Genomic DNA, 15,823 nt, shown 5'->3' on the forward strand with positions numbered 1-15,823 from the left:
TATTTTGGGACAACTCACTGACAAGGGTGCTTTAGCTCTTTTTTTTTTTTTTTTTTTTTTTTGCCAGAATTCAATTCCACTTTTTAATATAGATGCAATATTTATAAAGGGGTCATTAATAATATTTTCACTTTTTTTTATAAGGTGAGTTTTTTTTTTTTAGCTTATTATTTGAAAGAGACAGAAAGAGACCTTCTATCTGCTGGTTCACTCCCCCAAATGCCCACAAAAGCCGGGGCTGGGCCAAGCCAAAGCCAGGATCCAGGAACTCCATCTGGGTTGCCCACATGTGTGACAGGAACCTCCCAGGGTGCACAGTAGCAGGAAGCTGCATGGGAAGTGGAGGTGGGACCCTGATATGGGATATGAATGTCCCAAGTGGCAGCTGAACCCACGATGCCGTGACACCTGTGCCATATATGTACTTTAAAGAAGATTCTCCTGAGTGCTTTTTGTTATTCTTGTTTTTGTTTTGGTGTGCTTGTCTGTGACCAACCAAAATTCCTATGATGTCCAGGATACCTTGATAGAAAGTGTAGTTTTAAAACTTATTATAAGAAATATTTCGTTGGGGGGAGGGGGTGACCAGCATCATGGCACAGTGAGCTAAGTTTCCGCGTGCAGTGCCAGCATCCCTGTTGGAGCGCCAGTTTGAGTCCCAGCTGCTCTGTTTTTGCCCAGCTCCCTGCTAATGTGCCAGCAGAAGATGCCTCACGTGGATCAGCCCCTTGTCACCTGTGTCGGAGGCCAGGATGGAGTTCCTGGCTCCTGGTTTCAGCTGGCTGTTCTGGCATCTGGGAATGAACCAGTGGATGGAAGATCTCTCTCTCTCTCTTTCTCTCTCTCTCTCTCTCTCTCTCTGTCTGTCTTCTTCTCGCTCCCTTTCTCTACTACTCTACCTTTCAAATAAAAATAAATGAATATCTAAACAATAAATATTTTATTGTAAATTAACATCAACACCTTGGAAAATGTTGAAATTATCAGAAGTTAAATTCCTCTCCCCTTAGTATATGTAATTTTTGAAATGAACTGTAATTTATAGCTCATTGTTAAATCACAATTATGTGATGATTAAGGCAAACAATGGACTAGTGACCTGTGCTTACCCTGACATCAACTTTTTAAAAAAAAGATTTATTTATTTATTTATTTATTTATTTGAAAGGCAGAGTTACAGGCCTCAGTCGCAGCTCACTAGGCTAATCCTCCACCTGCGGTGCCGGCACACCGGGTTCTAGTCCCGGTTTGGGCACCAGGTTCTGTTCCAGTTGCTCCTTCTCCAGTCCAGCTCTCTGCTGTGGCCTGGGAGTGCAGTGGAGAATGGCCCAAGTGCTTGGGCCCTGCACCCCATGGGAGACCAGGAGGAAGCACCTGACTCCTGGCTTCGGATCGGCATAGCTCCAGCCATAGCAGCCATTTGGGCGGTGAACCAATGGAAGGAAGACCTTTCTCTCTGTCTCTCTCTCTCACTGTCTAACTCTGCCTGTCCAAAAAAAAAAAAAAATGAAAAGGAAGCCTCACACAACCTACTGCAGCCGAGTGCCTTCACCTGCTCCTCAGCTGCTCCTCTCTGGGTCAGAGCGGCTTCATGCACAGGCGGCCCCCTCACTAGAATGCTCCTGTCACCTTCAAAAAAATTTTTAAAAATAGAAAGGCAGAGTTACAGAGAGGCAGAGGCAGAGAGAGAGAGAGAAAGTCTTCCATCTGCTGGTTCACTCCCCAGGTGGCTGCAATGGCCAGAGCTGCACTGGTCCAAAGCCAGGAGCTTCCACGGGGTCTCCCACACGGATTCAGTGGCTCAAGGACTTGGGCCAGCTACTTTCCCAGGGCATAGCAGAGAGCTGGATTGGTAGTGGAGCAGCCAGGACTCAAACAGGCGCCCATATGGGATGCCGGCCCCTGACATGAACTTTTTAAAAGGAGTGTTCTGTGAGCAGCATTTCTTGCCTGAGATGCTGTGTATTCCAGGCACAAGAATCTTGTCTGAAACCTTGGTGTAAGACCCATCAGGTCTAAGTATCCAACTGCAAACATCCGTGGGGAGACGTCTCCTGAGCTCAAGCTGGACAGTGGGATTCACAGATGTTAAGACACAGGTTCTGGAACGACACAACTAGGCTCTACCACTTATCTGTGTGACCTTGAGAATTTCAGGGTCCTCACCTTGAGAAAAGAGGAACCTGTAGTGCCTCCATGGGGTTGCCTGAGGAATGAGTACAATGATACCTAAAGCCTCTGAGTATAAAACATTTAGGGCAGTGCTGGCAGTTGTTGGTGTGGTTGGTTTAGGTGAGATGAATGGAGATGACAGGTCCCACACACACTTTCCAGGACGGTGTTCCTGTGTCATTGCAGTGAACACTGCTCTTGTCACGGAACTGAAGGGCTGCGTCCGCAGCTTCCACCACCTCCTTTCTAAGTTACATCCTCACTGCAGGTGGAAGAGGCAGATGATTGGCTCAGGCATGGAAACCCCTGGGAGAAGGCCCGCCCTGAGTTCATGCTGCCCGTGCACTTCTACGGAAAAGTGGAGCACACCCAGACCGGGACCAAGTGGGTCGACACCCAGGTATGCCAGTGTCCTCGTGAGGAGCATGCGTGTAGGACCGCCCAGCGGGGGGTGCGTTCAATATGTCAATCATCTGTCAAATGAACATGTGATATTGAGTAGAGTATGTTGTGTGTTGAGTCACTGGGTATGTTTTCGTAAATAAATCTGTTATTCCTCTTACTGCAGTCCACTCATTTTTGGAGACAAGGGAGCTGAGACCAAGAGAGAAGTGACTTCCTCAAGGTCAAGTGACTGACTAGGTCATTTTGCAGTGAGAAGTATTGGTGCTTCATTGGTTCTGTAGCACCCAGCATGCTTAGCTCTCCACTTTTGTAAAAAGCCATGGATGCCAAAACTGAAAAAATCTGAATGTCACTCCTCCTGCTACTTACACACACACACACACACATATACACACATACGCACACTCAAATACACACATGTACACACACTCACACTATACACACACATACACACACACACACACATCTACTTCTTGGGGATAAATGTTTTAATGCAGAAGTGTTTTTTTTTTTTCCAAACGATTACCTGTGTTATTAACCATTGTGAAGTCAGAAAAAGAATTCACAGTCTTGCAAACTGTACCCTGCTATTCTGTGTCGAACTGTTTCTAGAGTACCAGCCCTGGTGTCAACTCAAGTCTTCTTAGTGGGCTGCGTGTGTAGCCTGCCCCTAGACTTGGGTGTGACCTCGTCACAAAGCTACAGGGCTGGCTCACAATTTGCTGGCTTTGCATTCATTGTTACATCCCCTCCATTAGCTGTTGGACTGCCCTGCCCCATCATTGCAAGTGCCACTGTAGTCATCACTGACCATTCTTTAAAACCTTAAAGAAGGCATGGGCACTGTAGCAGAGAAGGTTAGGGCAACACACCCCGTAATGGAGTGCCAACTCGAGTTCCAGCATCCAGTCCAGATTCCTGCTAACGCACCAGGGGGACATGACTAATGGCCCAGATACTTGGATTCCAACCAGGATGGCATTCCTGGCTCCTGATTTCAGCCTTGCAAAGCCTCAGCTGTTCTAGGCATTTGAGGGTGAGCCAGCAATGAAAGTTACCTCTCTCTCTCTCTCTCTCTCCCCCCCCCCACTGCCTCCTCCTCCCTCTCTCTGCTGTCACTCTACATTTTAGATATAGATAAATAAATAAATGAATAAATCTTACAAAAAACTTAAAATGGTAAAAACCAAGTAAATGATGTTTTTAATATATGAAAATTGGGAGTGACATTCAATATCATAATATTATACTTGTTTGTTTCTGTGGATTATACTCCATAAACAAATGCTTCATTTTACCTAAAACTGGCCAAAACCTGGAGTGGGCCCACCTCCCTCACTGCAGTACCTGGGTTCCAGACCCACTTCTGGGTCCAGACTCCAGCTTCCTGCTGATACAGACCCTGGGAGGTGGTGGTGATGACTTAATGTGGGTTCCTGTCACCCACATTGGAGACCTGCACTGAGCCTGGCTTCAGCCCCTGGCTACTGCAGGAAGCTGCAGAGAAAACGAATGAATGGGAGTGCTCTCTCCATATCTATGGTCTCTGTCTTCCTGCCCTTCGGATATACAGATTTTCAAAAACTTGACTATGACAATGAATTGTATTGTCTTTTTTTAAAAAAAATATTTATTTGTTTATTTTTCCTGGAAGAGAGAGAGAAAGTGGTCCGCCATCTACTATTTTACTCCCCAGATGCCCACAACACCCAGGACTGGGCAAGGCCAAAGCCAGAAGCCATGAACTCCATCTGCGTCTCCCATGAGAGTGGTAGGGACCCAGGTACTTAAGGCGTTACCTGCAGGAAGCTGGAATCAGGAGCAGGGTCAGGACTTAGCGCGGGCACTCTGATATGGGGTGTGGGCAGCTCAAGTGTTGAGCCAAACACCCACCCCTCAAAGAAATAAAATTTTAGAAGTTTTTATTTTTTTAAAAAACAAAAAAGAGCCAAAGCTCATGTTAGAGCTAATTTTTTTAAAACTGCTGGCTTACTTTGTTCTGCATGTAAGAGCTATTCACAGTTCAGAAAAATCATACTTTTTAAAATGTGTTCCCTATTTGTGTGTGAATTTATTTAGCATGTAAAATAAAGAATTGGAAGCTAAAATAGATGATTAAAGTAGAATGATGTAAGGAATAAACTGGCCCTGCAATTTCAAAATAAGTTCCTGCTCTGTTCTGCCGTCCTCATTTCTGCTAAACCGTAGACCATAATCTGAGTTGAGCTTGGTGACAAAAATCATCAGGAGAGCTGCAAACAGACATCATTAATAAAACCCAAAGAACTGACACATCGATTTGGCATGAAACCGGCAAGTGCTTCGTGTAGAGTTTTACGCCTAAAACTTCACCATATTTTACAATCATATCTTTGAGTAGCAAACACAAAACTCAGTCCAGTTGTTTCTTGGTCTCTTAGAGTACAGTGCAGTTTCCATGTGTTGGTTTTTTTTTTTTTTTCCTCTTATTTGAAAGGCAGAGTGATGGGGGCGGAAAAGGGGGAGAAAGAGAAAGTGAGAGAAAAAGAGAGAGAGGATCTTCCGTCGCCTGGTTCACTCCCCAAATGACCACCCACAGCCGGCTGAAGCCAGGACGCAGCAGCTCCATCCAGGGGTCTCATATGATGGGCAGGGGCTGCCTTCCACTGCCTTCCCAGGTTCATTAACAGGGAGCAACCAGCTGGCACCCGTTAATGGGCTGCCAGCATAGCCATCCAGGGCGTAACCCACTGTGCCACAGTGCCAGCCCCCATTTGTCATTTTCTTTGCACACCATATGTTTGTATCATTAGAGCAGTTGCTTGAACTAAAACATGAGAGGTAGACTTTTTCCGATACTAGTACCACAGCGTTCTATCCCACTACCCTGTGTCTAAGGGACACATGGGCCATCAACATGGACGTGCTGTAGAGGACCATCAAACTGGGTGTTTTGAGCCATCTGGGTGTCCCAGCCAGAGGAGGAACCCCATGGCCTCTTGCAGCACCTCTTGTGCTGGGTTCCTCTCCTTGGCTTATGCCTCACACAGTTTGAGTTGGTGATGGAGCTAGGGACAGACTTCCATGTCACTCTCCCAGCCTGTCGTTCAGCCGATGTCGTCACACTTGGAGAACAATGACCAGCTGCTGTGTCTGACCCCACAGGTGGTCCTGGCCCTGCCTTATGACACCCCGGTGCCTGGTTATATGAACAACACCGTCAACACCATGCGCCTGTGGTCTGCTCGGGCGCCCAACGACTTTAACCTCAGAGACTGTGAGTACAGCCTGGGCTCTGGTTTCTTTGTGCATGCGTTGCATCTTCGTGTTCTCTAGTTAGATCCACATTGAACTTGAGCAACAGCCTTGGGTTTCTGATGTGAACTCTTCAGTGATGGAGCAGCCATTTGATGGAGCAAGTAGGGAGGCTCTTCCCTCTGGAGCCCCATCGACTCTCACATGAAGCTTTGTTGAAATCCTTTCGGACTTTCAGGAATGCTAGGAATCTCACAGGGCATGCAGAAAGACAGGGGCTTCCCCCAGCAGCAGCTGGCTCCTCTCTTTCTTATTCTTCTGACCTTCCCTGCAGTTAACGTTGGAGACTACATCCAGGCTGTGCTGGACCGAAACCTGGCGGAGAACATCTCCCGTGTCCTCTATCCCAACGATAATGTGAGTGGGGGGCTTGCTTTCTTGGTTGAGATATAAGCCACTATTCCACTATTCCACAGCATGTACTCAGTAGCCCTGTCCAACCCTCACTTCCTATTGAGAGGTTCTCTTCACATGCAGAATAACCCCACGTCTCCTCCTGAGTTATTAGAGTCCCCCTCCCAGCCAAATAGGGAACAGACTTGTATAACTCATGGAACCGAAATGGGCGTTTTGCCCATGGTTAGTGACCTGACTGCAAGTGGGGCAGCTCTGCAGAACCAAAGCTCCCTGGAACCGAAGCGACGAGTACTAGGGAAGCACTCCTTCCCACCAGGCGGAAACCCTGCAAGTCCCTGCAGAGATCCTGCAAGTCCCTGCAGAGATCCTGCCCGCCTCTTTCCCTGCCAACTGGGCTCTTCCCACCTTGGCCTCTAGGCTGTGTGGGGTCATAGACCCTGGAGCAGATCCATGAACAAACGTACCCATTCCAGCTACCTCCTGCTTACATCTCTCAATTTTTCTATGGGTGATTATCCTAATTTTTAAAATATGTTTATTTATTTTCATCTATTTAAAAGGCAGAGTAAGAGAGAGAGACAGAGATCTTCAATCTGCTGGCTCACTCTCCAAATACCCTGTCAAAGCCAGGAGCCACCAGGAACTCCGTCCAGGTCTCCCACATAGGTGGCAGGTGCCCAAGCACTTGAGCCATCGTCTGCTGACTCTCAGAAAGCATTAGCAGGAAGTTGGAAGGAACAGGGACTCAGACTGGCACTTACTCCTGTCTGGGATGCAGGTGTCCCACATGACTGCTCCACCGTGCCCATCTGAGCTTTTTGTTTTTTAAAGGACAAGTAGATAAATCATTTTGTGATGTAATTTCCAGGAGAAATTCACTCCCTCTCCTTAACCTGGCCCTCGCCCAGGCATCATTACTGTCTTCTGGGAGCTTCGCACCTGCCGTCTCTACGGTTCGTGCTCCCTCCCTAGGAACCTTGGAGGGCTTCTGATCACCCGTAAGAGGAGGACAGGATCTTAGCAATGTCGCCCAGTTCTTCACTGGCGTGGTCAGCAGTCCCCTGAGTCATCTCCCTGGCCTTGCCCCATCACTGCGGCCCACACCGTGCAGCACCATCCACCCTCTTCTTCCCCGGCTCTTTCCTGCGCAGGCATTCTCTGCCTGCAGGGAACATTCTGTGGCCATCTGACAAATTCACGGTCATCTTCAAGTCTCATATAATCACCTCACTACCCAAGTCTCCAAAGTAGCACACATCCACCTGAATGCAATTATTCTTAAAACTCGTCTCGCTGTATTTAAGGCTTGGCTTGTACTTTTCCTTCTCCCCCACTTGCTTTGAACTTCTCAAGGTCAAAGACCTTGTTTTACTAATCATTTTATTTCCAGACTCCAAAGCAAGCCTTTAGTGCTTAAGACACCTGCTAAGATGCCCAAATCCTGTATTGGAGTACCTGGGTTTGATTCCCAGCCACAGTTCCTGGTTCCAGGTTCCTGCCAGTGCAGACCCTGGAATGCAGTGGTGATGGCTGAAGGTCGTGGGTCCAGCCACCCATGTGGGATACCTGGATTGAGTTACCAGCTTCTGGCTTTGGCCTTTGACCCCGTCCTGGCCATTGTAGGCATCTGGAGAGGGAACCAGCAGGTAGAAACTCACTGTCTGTCTCTATCTCTCTGGCCTTTCAATAAAAAATTAAGAATCCCCTTGCTGTCATGGTAATGAAGTTTAGAAAAGACCACCAGCTCTGGCTTTGGCCCTCGGGCTGCCGTCTTTCACCCCCCCGTCCAGTGGGCTTTCCCGGGAAGGAGACATGGGTCCCCTTTTGACCAACCCTGCCCATGAGCCACGTTCATGGCGTCTCCCTGGTTTGAAGTTTTTTGAAGGGAAGGAGCTCAGGTTGAAGCAGGAGTACTTCGTGGTGGCTGCCACTTTGCAGGACGTCATCCGACGCTTCAAAGCCTCCAAGTTCGGCTCCTCCAGCAGTGCAGGAGCTGTGTTTGACGCCTTCCCGGAGCAGGCAAGTGTTCAGCCTGTGGACACAGGCGGGGCACGGGGAGGGCGCACGATTCCCACCACCGCCAGACTTCCTCCTCTCGCCCAGCACGAACAGCCTCGGAGAAGGCACAGGGAGCCTTGCGTGTTTTGTAGCTGCGGGTCATCTTGTCGGGTGCCTCCCCGGGCATGGGCGAGTGCATAAGGCCTGACCCTGGCCACCACTCACCTGCACACTGCTGTCCCTCCCCCCAGGTGGCCATCCAGCTGAACGACACCCACCCTGCACTCGCCATCCCCGAGCTCATGAGGATTTTTGTGGATATTGAAAAGCTGCCCTGGGCCAAGGTCTCGATCGTTTGACTTCTTTTTCTGCTAAGGAACCAGAATATCTGTGCTTGAAAGATTGTGCACAAAGCTCCTTTTTTGATTTTTTTAAAATAAGTCACTGTTGCTCACTCACAACAACTAAAGGTCTATTTTGCCCTGGTGTTGCCATTTCTCCTTCCTTAGCACCTTCCAGGAAGTGAGACTTAAAAGTAACTGAATATATTCATGGGGGGAAACAGATCAGCAGCTGTGCTGAGCTTATGTGTACTGTTTGTGTGTGTAAAAGGATTTGAAATTAAACTCTCTAACCTCAAAAGACAGCTCATTAACAGTGTCGGCATGGCTTCATAAGTCAACACTGTAAGCACACTTTGCTGAGAGTATTATATCAGTTTTTAGTCCTAAACCTGCAGGTAATCAATACAAGACATGTAAGGATAGAAGATTTATCAGAACGCTTTCTCGATCTCTATCAGACAGCTGTTTTTCCTCCTCCCACACGCGCTCCTGTTATCTGCACCATTCAGAGCCTCATGCCCGGGGGTGTCTGACTGTCACAGACAGGCCAGGTTGAGGACGGGCCCAGCCCTGGGTGGGGTGCCCAGCTGCGGCTGCAGGGGAAAGCAGCGGAGCCCTCTCCCCCCACAGGCCTGGGACATCACCCGGAAGACATTCGCCTACACCAACCACACGGTGCTCCCGGAAGCGCTGGAGCGCTGGCCCGTGGAGCTGGTGGAGAAGCTGCTCCCGCGACACCTGCAGATCATCTACGAGATAAACCAGAAGCACTTAGACGTAAGTCGTTTTGAGAGAGCCATAGCTCTTAGGAGAATGAGGTCTTTGCATGCGAAGGGTGGCTACAGGGTCCCCCTTCACCAAGCTCCAGGCCCAATGTCTTTCCGTCAGGGATGTATCGAACATACTCAAGTGGGAGGGGGCTCCACTAAGGGCACCTTCCTAATGGGGCTAAAATGCAGGAAGGGCGTCTTCCTAGGGCTATTGCAACCCCTCCCTGCGACACGGCCAAGCTTTCGATCCCCTCTGCCTGGGGAAAGAATAACCCCAATATTGCTTCCAACCTAGTGACCAGCAAGGTCTTCCTCTTCCTTTGGCTAGAGAATCGTGGCCTTGTTCCCTAGAGACGTTGAGCGCCTGAGGAGGATGTCTCTGATCGAAGAGGAAGGAGGCAAGAGGATCAACATGGCCCACCTCTGCATCGTGGGCTCCCATGCCGTGAACGGCGTGGCTAAAATCCACTCGGACATCATCAAGACGCAAGTGTGAGCCTCGAGGCCTGCGGCAGTGCATCCGCCACTGCCCTGCTGGTGGGCTCGCTGCTGCTGTGCGCAGGGACGCATGGGAGGAGCAGGAAAGGCCCTGTTACAGTGGTCTGTGCAGGGGCAGCCATGCGTCCCAGCAGCTGCCGTGCCGGTTGGGACCCCTGCATCCCAATTCCGAGTGTCTCCACTCTAGTTCTGGCTCTGCTCTCCACCCCAGCGTCCTGCTGATGCGTATCCGAGGATGCAACAGGTGATGGCTCAAGTGGTTGTGCCTGCACCGCCCACATGGGAGACCTGGGTTGAATTCCTGGCTCCTGGCTTCAGCCTGGCCAGTACTGGCTTTTGAGGGCATTTGAAGACTGACCAGCACATGGGTGCTGTCGCTCTCTAGCTCTTTGCCTCTCATATAATCTTTTTAATGTTGTAGACACAAGTGTCCTTTTGTTAAGTAGGAAAATTCCTTACTCTCTGAACCATGTAATTCTAGACTTCAGACCTCTGAAAAAAAAACCCTGGTATGCTGAAAAATCTGGTATATTGGTGCCAGGAAGTCAGATAGAGGTGAGCAAATTTGGAATTTTTCTTGTAATTATTTTTAAAGACTTTTTTATTGATTGATTTCAAAAGCAGAGTGACAGAGACAGAGGGAGAGAGGAAGAGAGAGAGGGAGAGAGGGAGAGATCAGTTGTCTGCTGGTTCAGTCCCTAAATGCTCACAATACCAGAGACTGGGTCACGCAGGGACCCAGATATTTTGGCCATCATCCGCTGCTTGCCCTGGCAGCATCAGCAGGAAGCTGGATCCAAAGCAGAGCAGCCAAGATTTGAATTGGCTCCCGATATGGGATGCCGGTGACACAAACGGCAGCTTGACCGGCTGCACCCAAATGCCAGCCCCTCCTGTAATTGTTTGGACCTGCAAGTGAGTTTCTGTTTAGAGTCACAGCCACAGCAGCTGGCACCCCTTTCTTCCACCTGACTTCCTCTCTCTAAGCCTGCATTTGGCTCCCTGAATGCAACTCTGCACTTTATCCAGCATGAAAGATCCTGCTGTTTCAGCCAGGTGTAATGACATGTCTCTTCCATTTCCAGATTCAAGGATTTCAGTGAGCTAGAACCAGACAAGTTCCAGAATAAAACCAATGGGATCACTCCGAGGCGCTGGCTCTTACTCTGCAACCCGGGGCTTGCAGAGCTCATAGCGGAGGTAACTGGGAAGTGCCGGGAGACAGTGCGAGGGAGGCACCGCTGGAAGGTTAGAGGGATGGGAGTGCGCTTATAATTCCGAGTCCCATCTGCAGCCACGCTGGCCTCACCCCTGTGGGCTTGTGCAGTGGTGTAGGGCACCATGCTGGGTTTACTTCTCAGCTGAAATTCTTCACTTTTCAACAAGCGGCCCTGCAAATTTTGCAGCTGGTCTTGGCTAATAGCATTTACAGCACACATATGAGTAATGAATAAACTCTTAGTTCTTGGTCACCCTTTTAAGTAGATTTTGGTTTTTCACACTTGAATTTCATGAAACTACACATAAGAGACTAGCAAAAGTGTTCTTCCGACATAGAATTCCTAACCTCTTCTGTAAGTCAGACTGTTCCGTGTACTATATGATATATGAACTATCCAAGGGAACTTCACAAAGTTCATAGACAAATGGAATTAAAAGATAAGTTTACTTTGATTGCATAAATTTTGAAATCCATGCATATGAGAGATCTTCAAAAGGTTTACATAAAATGCATATTATGAAAATTTGGGCATGATTCCAGTTTTTTGCACAAAAGGAAACTAACCTTTTCAAAAAATTTGTATTAATTTGAAAGGCACAGAGAGAGAGAAAGAGAAACAGATCTTCCCATCCACTGATATACTCCCCAAATGCCCACAATGGCTCCAGCCAGGACTCAAAGCTGGGAACCCAGGAGCCGGTGTTGTGGCATAGTGAGTTAAGCCACCACCTGTGACACCAGCATCCCAAGAAGGTGCCCCTTCAAGTCCTGGCTGCTCCATTTCTGATCCAGCTCCCTGCTAATGGCCTGGGAAATCAGTGAAAGATAGCCCAAATATTTGGGCCCCTGCCACCCACATGGAAGACCCAGAAGAAGCTCTTGGCGCCCAGTTTTGGCCTGGCCCAGCCCCAGCCATCCCGGTCATTTGGGGAGCAAGCCAGCAGATGGATGATCTCTAGATCTTTCTCTCTTCCTCCACCACCCCCATAACTCTGCCTTTCAAATAAAATAAATAAATCTTAAAAAAAAAAAAAAAAAAAAGCTGTGAACCTGGAACTCAATGCAGAGCTCATATGTCGGTGGCAGGGGCCCAAGCACTTGGGCCATCTTCTGCTGCTTTCCCAGGCACATTAGCAGGGAGCTGGATTGGAAGTGGAGCAGCCAGGACTAGAACTGGCACCCGTAGGGATGCCAGTGTCACAGGCAACAGCTCAACCCACTGCACCACAACACCAGCTCTGGACATGGACATCTTAACCACTACACCAAGTGCCCATTCCTAGCTTTTTAAACTCAATTTCCCACGAACTTTTTGAAATACCCTTGTACTGTTGGAGGCGAGTGAGAGCCACTCACCAGATAGTGACAGAAACTGCTGCTTTGGAGCTGGTAAGCATCCCTGAGTCAAAGTCACCTCTTCCTTGACATGGAAAGAAAATCGGGGAAGACTACGTGAGAGACCTGAGCCAGCTGACCAGGCTGCACAGCTTCCTGGGCGACGATGTCTTCCTGCGGGAAATCGCCAACGTGAAGCAGGTGAGGCTTCCGGTGCGGTCCCCCTCGGCGGCACTCTGAGGGTTTACGCTCCAGTTGTCTCAGAACCCACCACCCAGAGCCTCTGAGCCAGTGGGCCTCTGGCACCATGCACTGTCTCAACAGGAGAACAAGCTGAAGTTCTCCCAGTTCCTGGAAAAGGAGTACAAAGTCAAGATCAACCCCTCCTCCATGTTTGATGTACACGTGAAGAGGATCCATGAGTACAAGCGGCAGCTCTTGAACTGCCTGCACGTGATCACCATGTACAACCGTGAGTCCGCCTGTACCCGAGGTGAAGCGGCCACCCAGGCGTAGGTGTCCCCACACCGGCCACTGGCGGTCTTCTGTTCCTTCCACTTCTCCATTTTTTTCAGGCATTAAGAAAGACCCTAAGAAGTTGTTCGTGCCAAGGACGGTCATAATCGGTGGCAAAGTAAGTTGGTTCTGTTCAACAGGAACAGCAGGGCTCTGATCTCTTGCTGTGTCGCCAATTCATCGTGGTCGCCTTCTGTCTTTGTTGACATCCTCCCCAAGGCTGCTCCCGGATATCACATGGCCAAAATGATCATAAAGCTGATTACGTCAGTGGCACACGTGGTGAACAATGACCCCGTGGTTGGAAGCAAGTTGAAAGTCATTTTCTTGGAGAACTACAGAGTGTCTCTTGCAGAAAAAGGTACTGCCCTCTCTGGGAAGCATGCAGGTGCCAGGGAAAATTCTAGAAGCTGTGTGCACCGCTGTGTGCGGTGGCAACCTCAGGGAGTTAGTGCCTTAGAAGGCATCATTCTTGGGCAGAATAAGGGCCAAAGGCAAGAGATTTTTCAGGTGACCCAAGTGACAAAGGGACTGAGGTTGCCAGAGTCCCTGTGGCAGGATTACATTTGCAAGTGCACTTTCCTCCTAGCTAGGGAGAGCTGGGTGCTGGGGCGGGCTGCCCTGAGGTGTCGACCTAGTGGTGCTCTATACAAAGTGTGTGCTGGGAGGAGTCTCCAATTCCTGGCCCTGCTGTGCAAGAGAATGCCAATTCCCAAGTCCCCAGCCAGTCCCCTGGTTACTGCAAGGGAGGCAGGGCCATGCACTTAGCATCAGGGAACGAGGGCAGGCGTCAGGAGGCTGAGATGTGTCTCAGGCAGGTTTTCCCATGTGCAGCCGGGCGGGCAAGCAGCCCTGGTGCCTTTCCCTAGGCTGGAACCCTTGGTACATCACATGCTGGCAAACACCATCCACATGCAAATGCCAGCTTCGCCTACTTCACCTGCTTCCCAAACTGAAAAGACAGACAGGGGACTTTCCCTTTCCTTGGTGTTTCTGGGTCTCCTGTGTTACTGTTTAAGAACTGTCTGCATAAGGAGAGAAAAAAAAAGCCAGGTTCCTAGGAATGCAAACTCTCAAGAGTCAAGCAGAGACTTGGTCTTGACCTTTGCATCTAAGGTGGGCTGGGGGCAGGATTCAGGCTGCTCTAATTGGGCTGAAAGGGCAGAGGCTTGCTGTGCAGCCCCAGGCAGACCTCACTCGCAAGGTTTCTCTGCTGTGAAAAGTCCATGGGAGCTGAGACAAGGAGGGATCCTATCTTGTCAGGTTTCGAAAGAGGAGTTGGAAGATGCTCTGAATCTAATGGATCAAGAAAGATGGTGCAATACATCTTATGGAGCAAGGGAAATCAAAATAAAATTAGTAAAAATTGGAAAAAAAGAAAAGGGAAGAGAAATGTAGAGTCAGCATTTATATCACAGAATCCATAAATGCCCTTTAAAAAGTTTGTAGACCAAGAAAGAGCAGTGTAAGCATGGAGTTGTATAGCACATCTCTGTCACTTGAATGTGTATCTTGATGTGCAGGTGTTATTTTATCAAAACAGGCCAGCTAGATAAATGCTCAGATATAACACAAAAAGACCTAAGGGCAGGCACTTGGCCCATGGTCCAGATTCCAATTAACTCCCATATCGCATATGGAGTGCCTGAGTTCAAGTCCTTGCTCCAACACCTGACTCTAGCTCCCTGCTAATGCAGACCCTGAGAAGCAGTGGTGATGGCTCAGATAAATGGGTTCCAGCCACCCACATAGGAGGTCTGGATTGAGTTACCTGGCTTTGGCCCCAGCTCAGCCCTGGCCATTGCAGGCATTTGGGGCGTGAACCAGCAGATGGGAACTCTGTCTCTGTTTCTCAGCCTCTCAAATAAATTCATTTAATTGAGAAAAATAATACCTAGAGGGACAGAATGACTGATGTCAGTGTGCCTTCCTTGCAGTCATTCCAGCCACAGATCTGTCAGAGCAGATATCCACTGCAGGCACCGAAGCCTCGGGAACAGGAAATATGAAGTTCATGCTGAACGGGGCCTTGACCATCGGGACCATGGACGGAGCCAACGTGGAAATGGCAGAGGAAGCCGGGGAAGAGAACCTATTCATCTTTGGCATGAGGGTGGAGGATGTGGCTGCTTTGGACAAGAAAGGGTGAGAGAGCTCCTCCTTGTTGAGCAGGCGACTTGGGGGCTGGGGGGAGTGCGATCTCGGAGGGCCTCACGCCCACACGGATTCCATCCCGCTGAGCCGGGGGCCACGTGAGATGGGGCAGCACAAAGTATTACAGGAGGAGTCAGGGGAGCCTCCTAGCCACAGACCCAGCAAACAGAGCGAGCTGAGGCCCAGGTACATGGGCGGGTTGATATTGTTATCAGCCACTGCAGCGCTGGCCTCAGTGAGTACTCAGTTCTCAATGACTGCCATTTTTGACCAAAAGATAACCCAGTTGGAAGTGCGTGTCTACTCTGTAGACTACTATCTAGTGCTCCTTTAAGATCTCAAAGACATGAGCCCACAGATGGCAGACCATAGATACAGGTGTAGGGAGGCACTGAGGGACATTTGTTTTCACTCAAGAACTAGATTGGTTTATTAACCAGAGTTCAGGCAAGAAATAAAGAGCACTGACCAGAGGAGCTATGGGGATCGCCAAATTTGGAAGGTGTTGAGTGTATTTCCTGACTGTTAGAATGAAGTCCCACTCGGTGACAACAAATCCTAAGAACCTGCTGTGGTGCTGTGGCACAGCAGACGAAGCCACCGCCTGCAACTCCCACATCCCCCATCAGAGCCCCAGGGCAAGTCCTGGCGACTCCACTTCTCCCCAACTCCCTGCTAAGGTGCGCCAGTCATGCAGGAGACCCAGGCGGAGGTCCAGGCTCCTGGCTTTGTCCTGGCCCAGCCTCAGCCGCTGCAGT

General features: G+C 49.3%; 1 protein-coding gene across 2 annotated transcripts in view; it reads left to right on the forward strand.

Annotated features, from left to right (window-relative positions):
* Window positions 1–15,823, forward strand: part of PYGL (glycogen phosphorylase L) — a 38,562-nt gene that overhangs the window by 17,295 nt on the left and 5,444 nt on the right. For both annotated transcript variants that reach the window (XM_002718303.6, XM_089309719.1), the window contains 13 exons: window positions 2,441–2,572; window positions 5,722–5,833; window positions 6,146–6,228; window positions 8,104–8,247; window positions 8,478–8,570; window positions 9,201–9,347; window positions 9,669–9,832; window positions 10,924–11,038; window positions 12,495–12,596; window positions 12,720–12,867; window positions 12,971–13,029; window positions 13,131–13,272; window positions 14,849–15,056. In XM_002718303.6, coding sequence (XP_002718349.1) covers window positions 2,441–2,572; window positions 5,722–5,833; window positions 6,146–6,228; window positions 8,104–8,247; window positions 8,478–8,570; window positions 9,201–9,347; window positions 9,669–9,832; window positions 10,924–11,038; window positions 12,495–12,596; window positions 12,720–12,867; window positions 12,971–13,029; window positions 13,131–13,272; window positions 14,849–15,056 — 1,649 coding nt within the window. The remainder of the gene's footprint in view (window positions 1–2,440; window positions 2,573–5,721; window positions 5,834–6,145; window positions 6,229–8,103; window positions 8,248–8,477; window positions 8,571–9,200; window positions 9,348–9,668; window positions 9,833–10,923; window positions 11,039–12,494; window positions 12,597–12,719; window positions 12,868–12,970; window positions 13,030–13,130; window positions 13,273–14,848; window positions 15,057–15,823) is intronic.

This window comes from Oryctolagus cuniculus, chromosome 12 (genome assembly GCF_051225735.1).
Source record: "Oryctolagus cuniculus isolate XC-2025 breed Fujian yellow rabbit chromosome 12, ASM5122573v1, whole genome shotgun sequence".
In the NCBI taxonomy this organism is placed as follows: Eukaryota; Metazoa; Chordata; class Mammalia; order Lagomorpha; family Leporidae; genus Oryctolagus; species Oryctolagus cuniculus.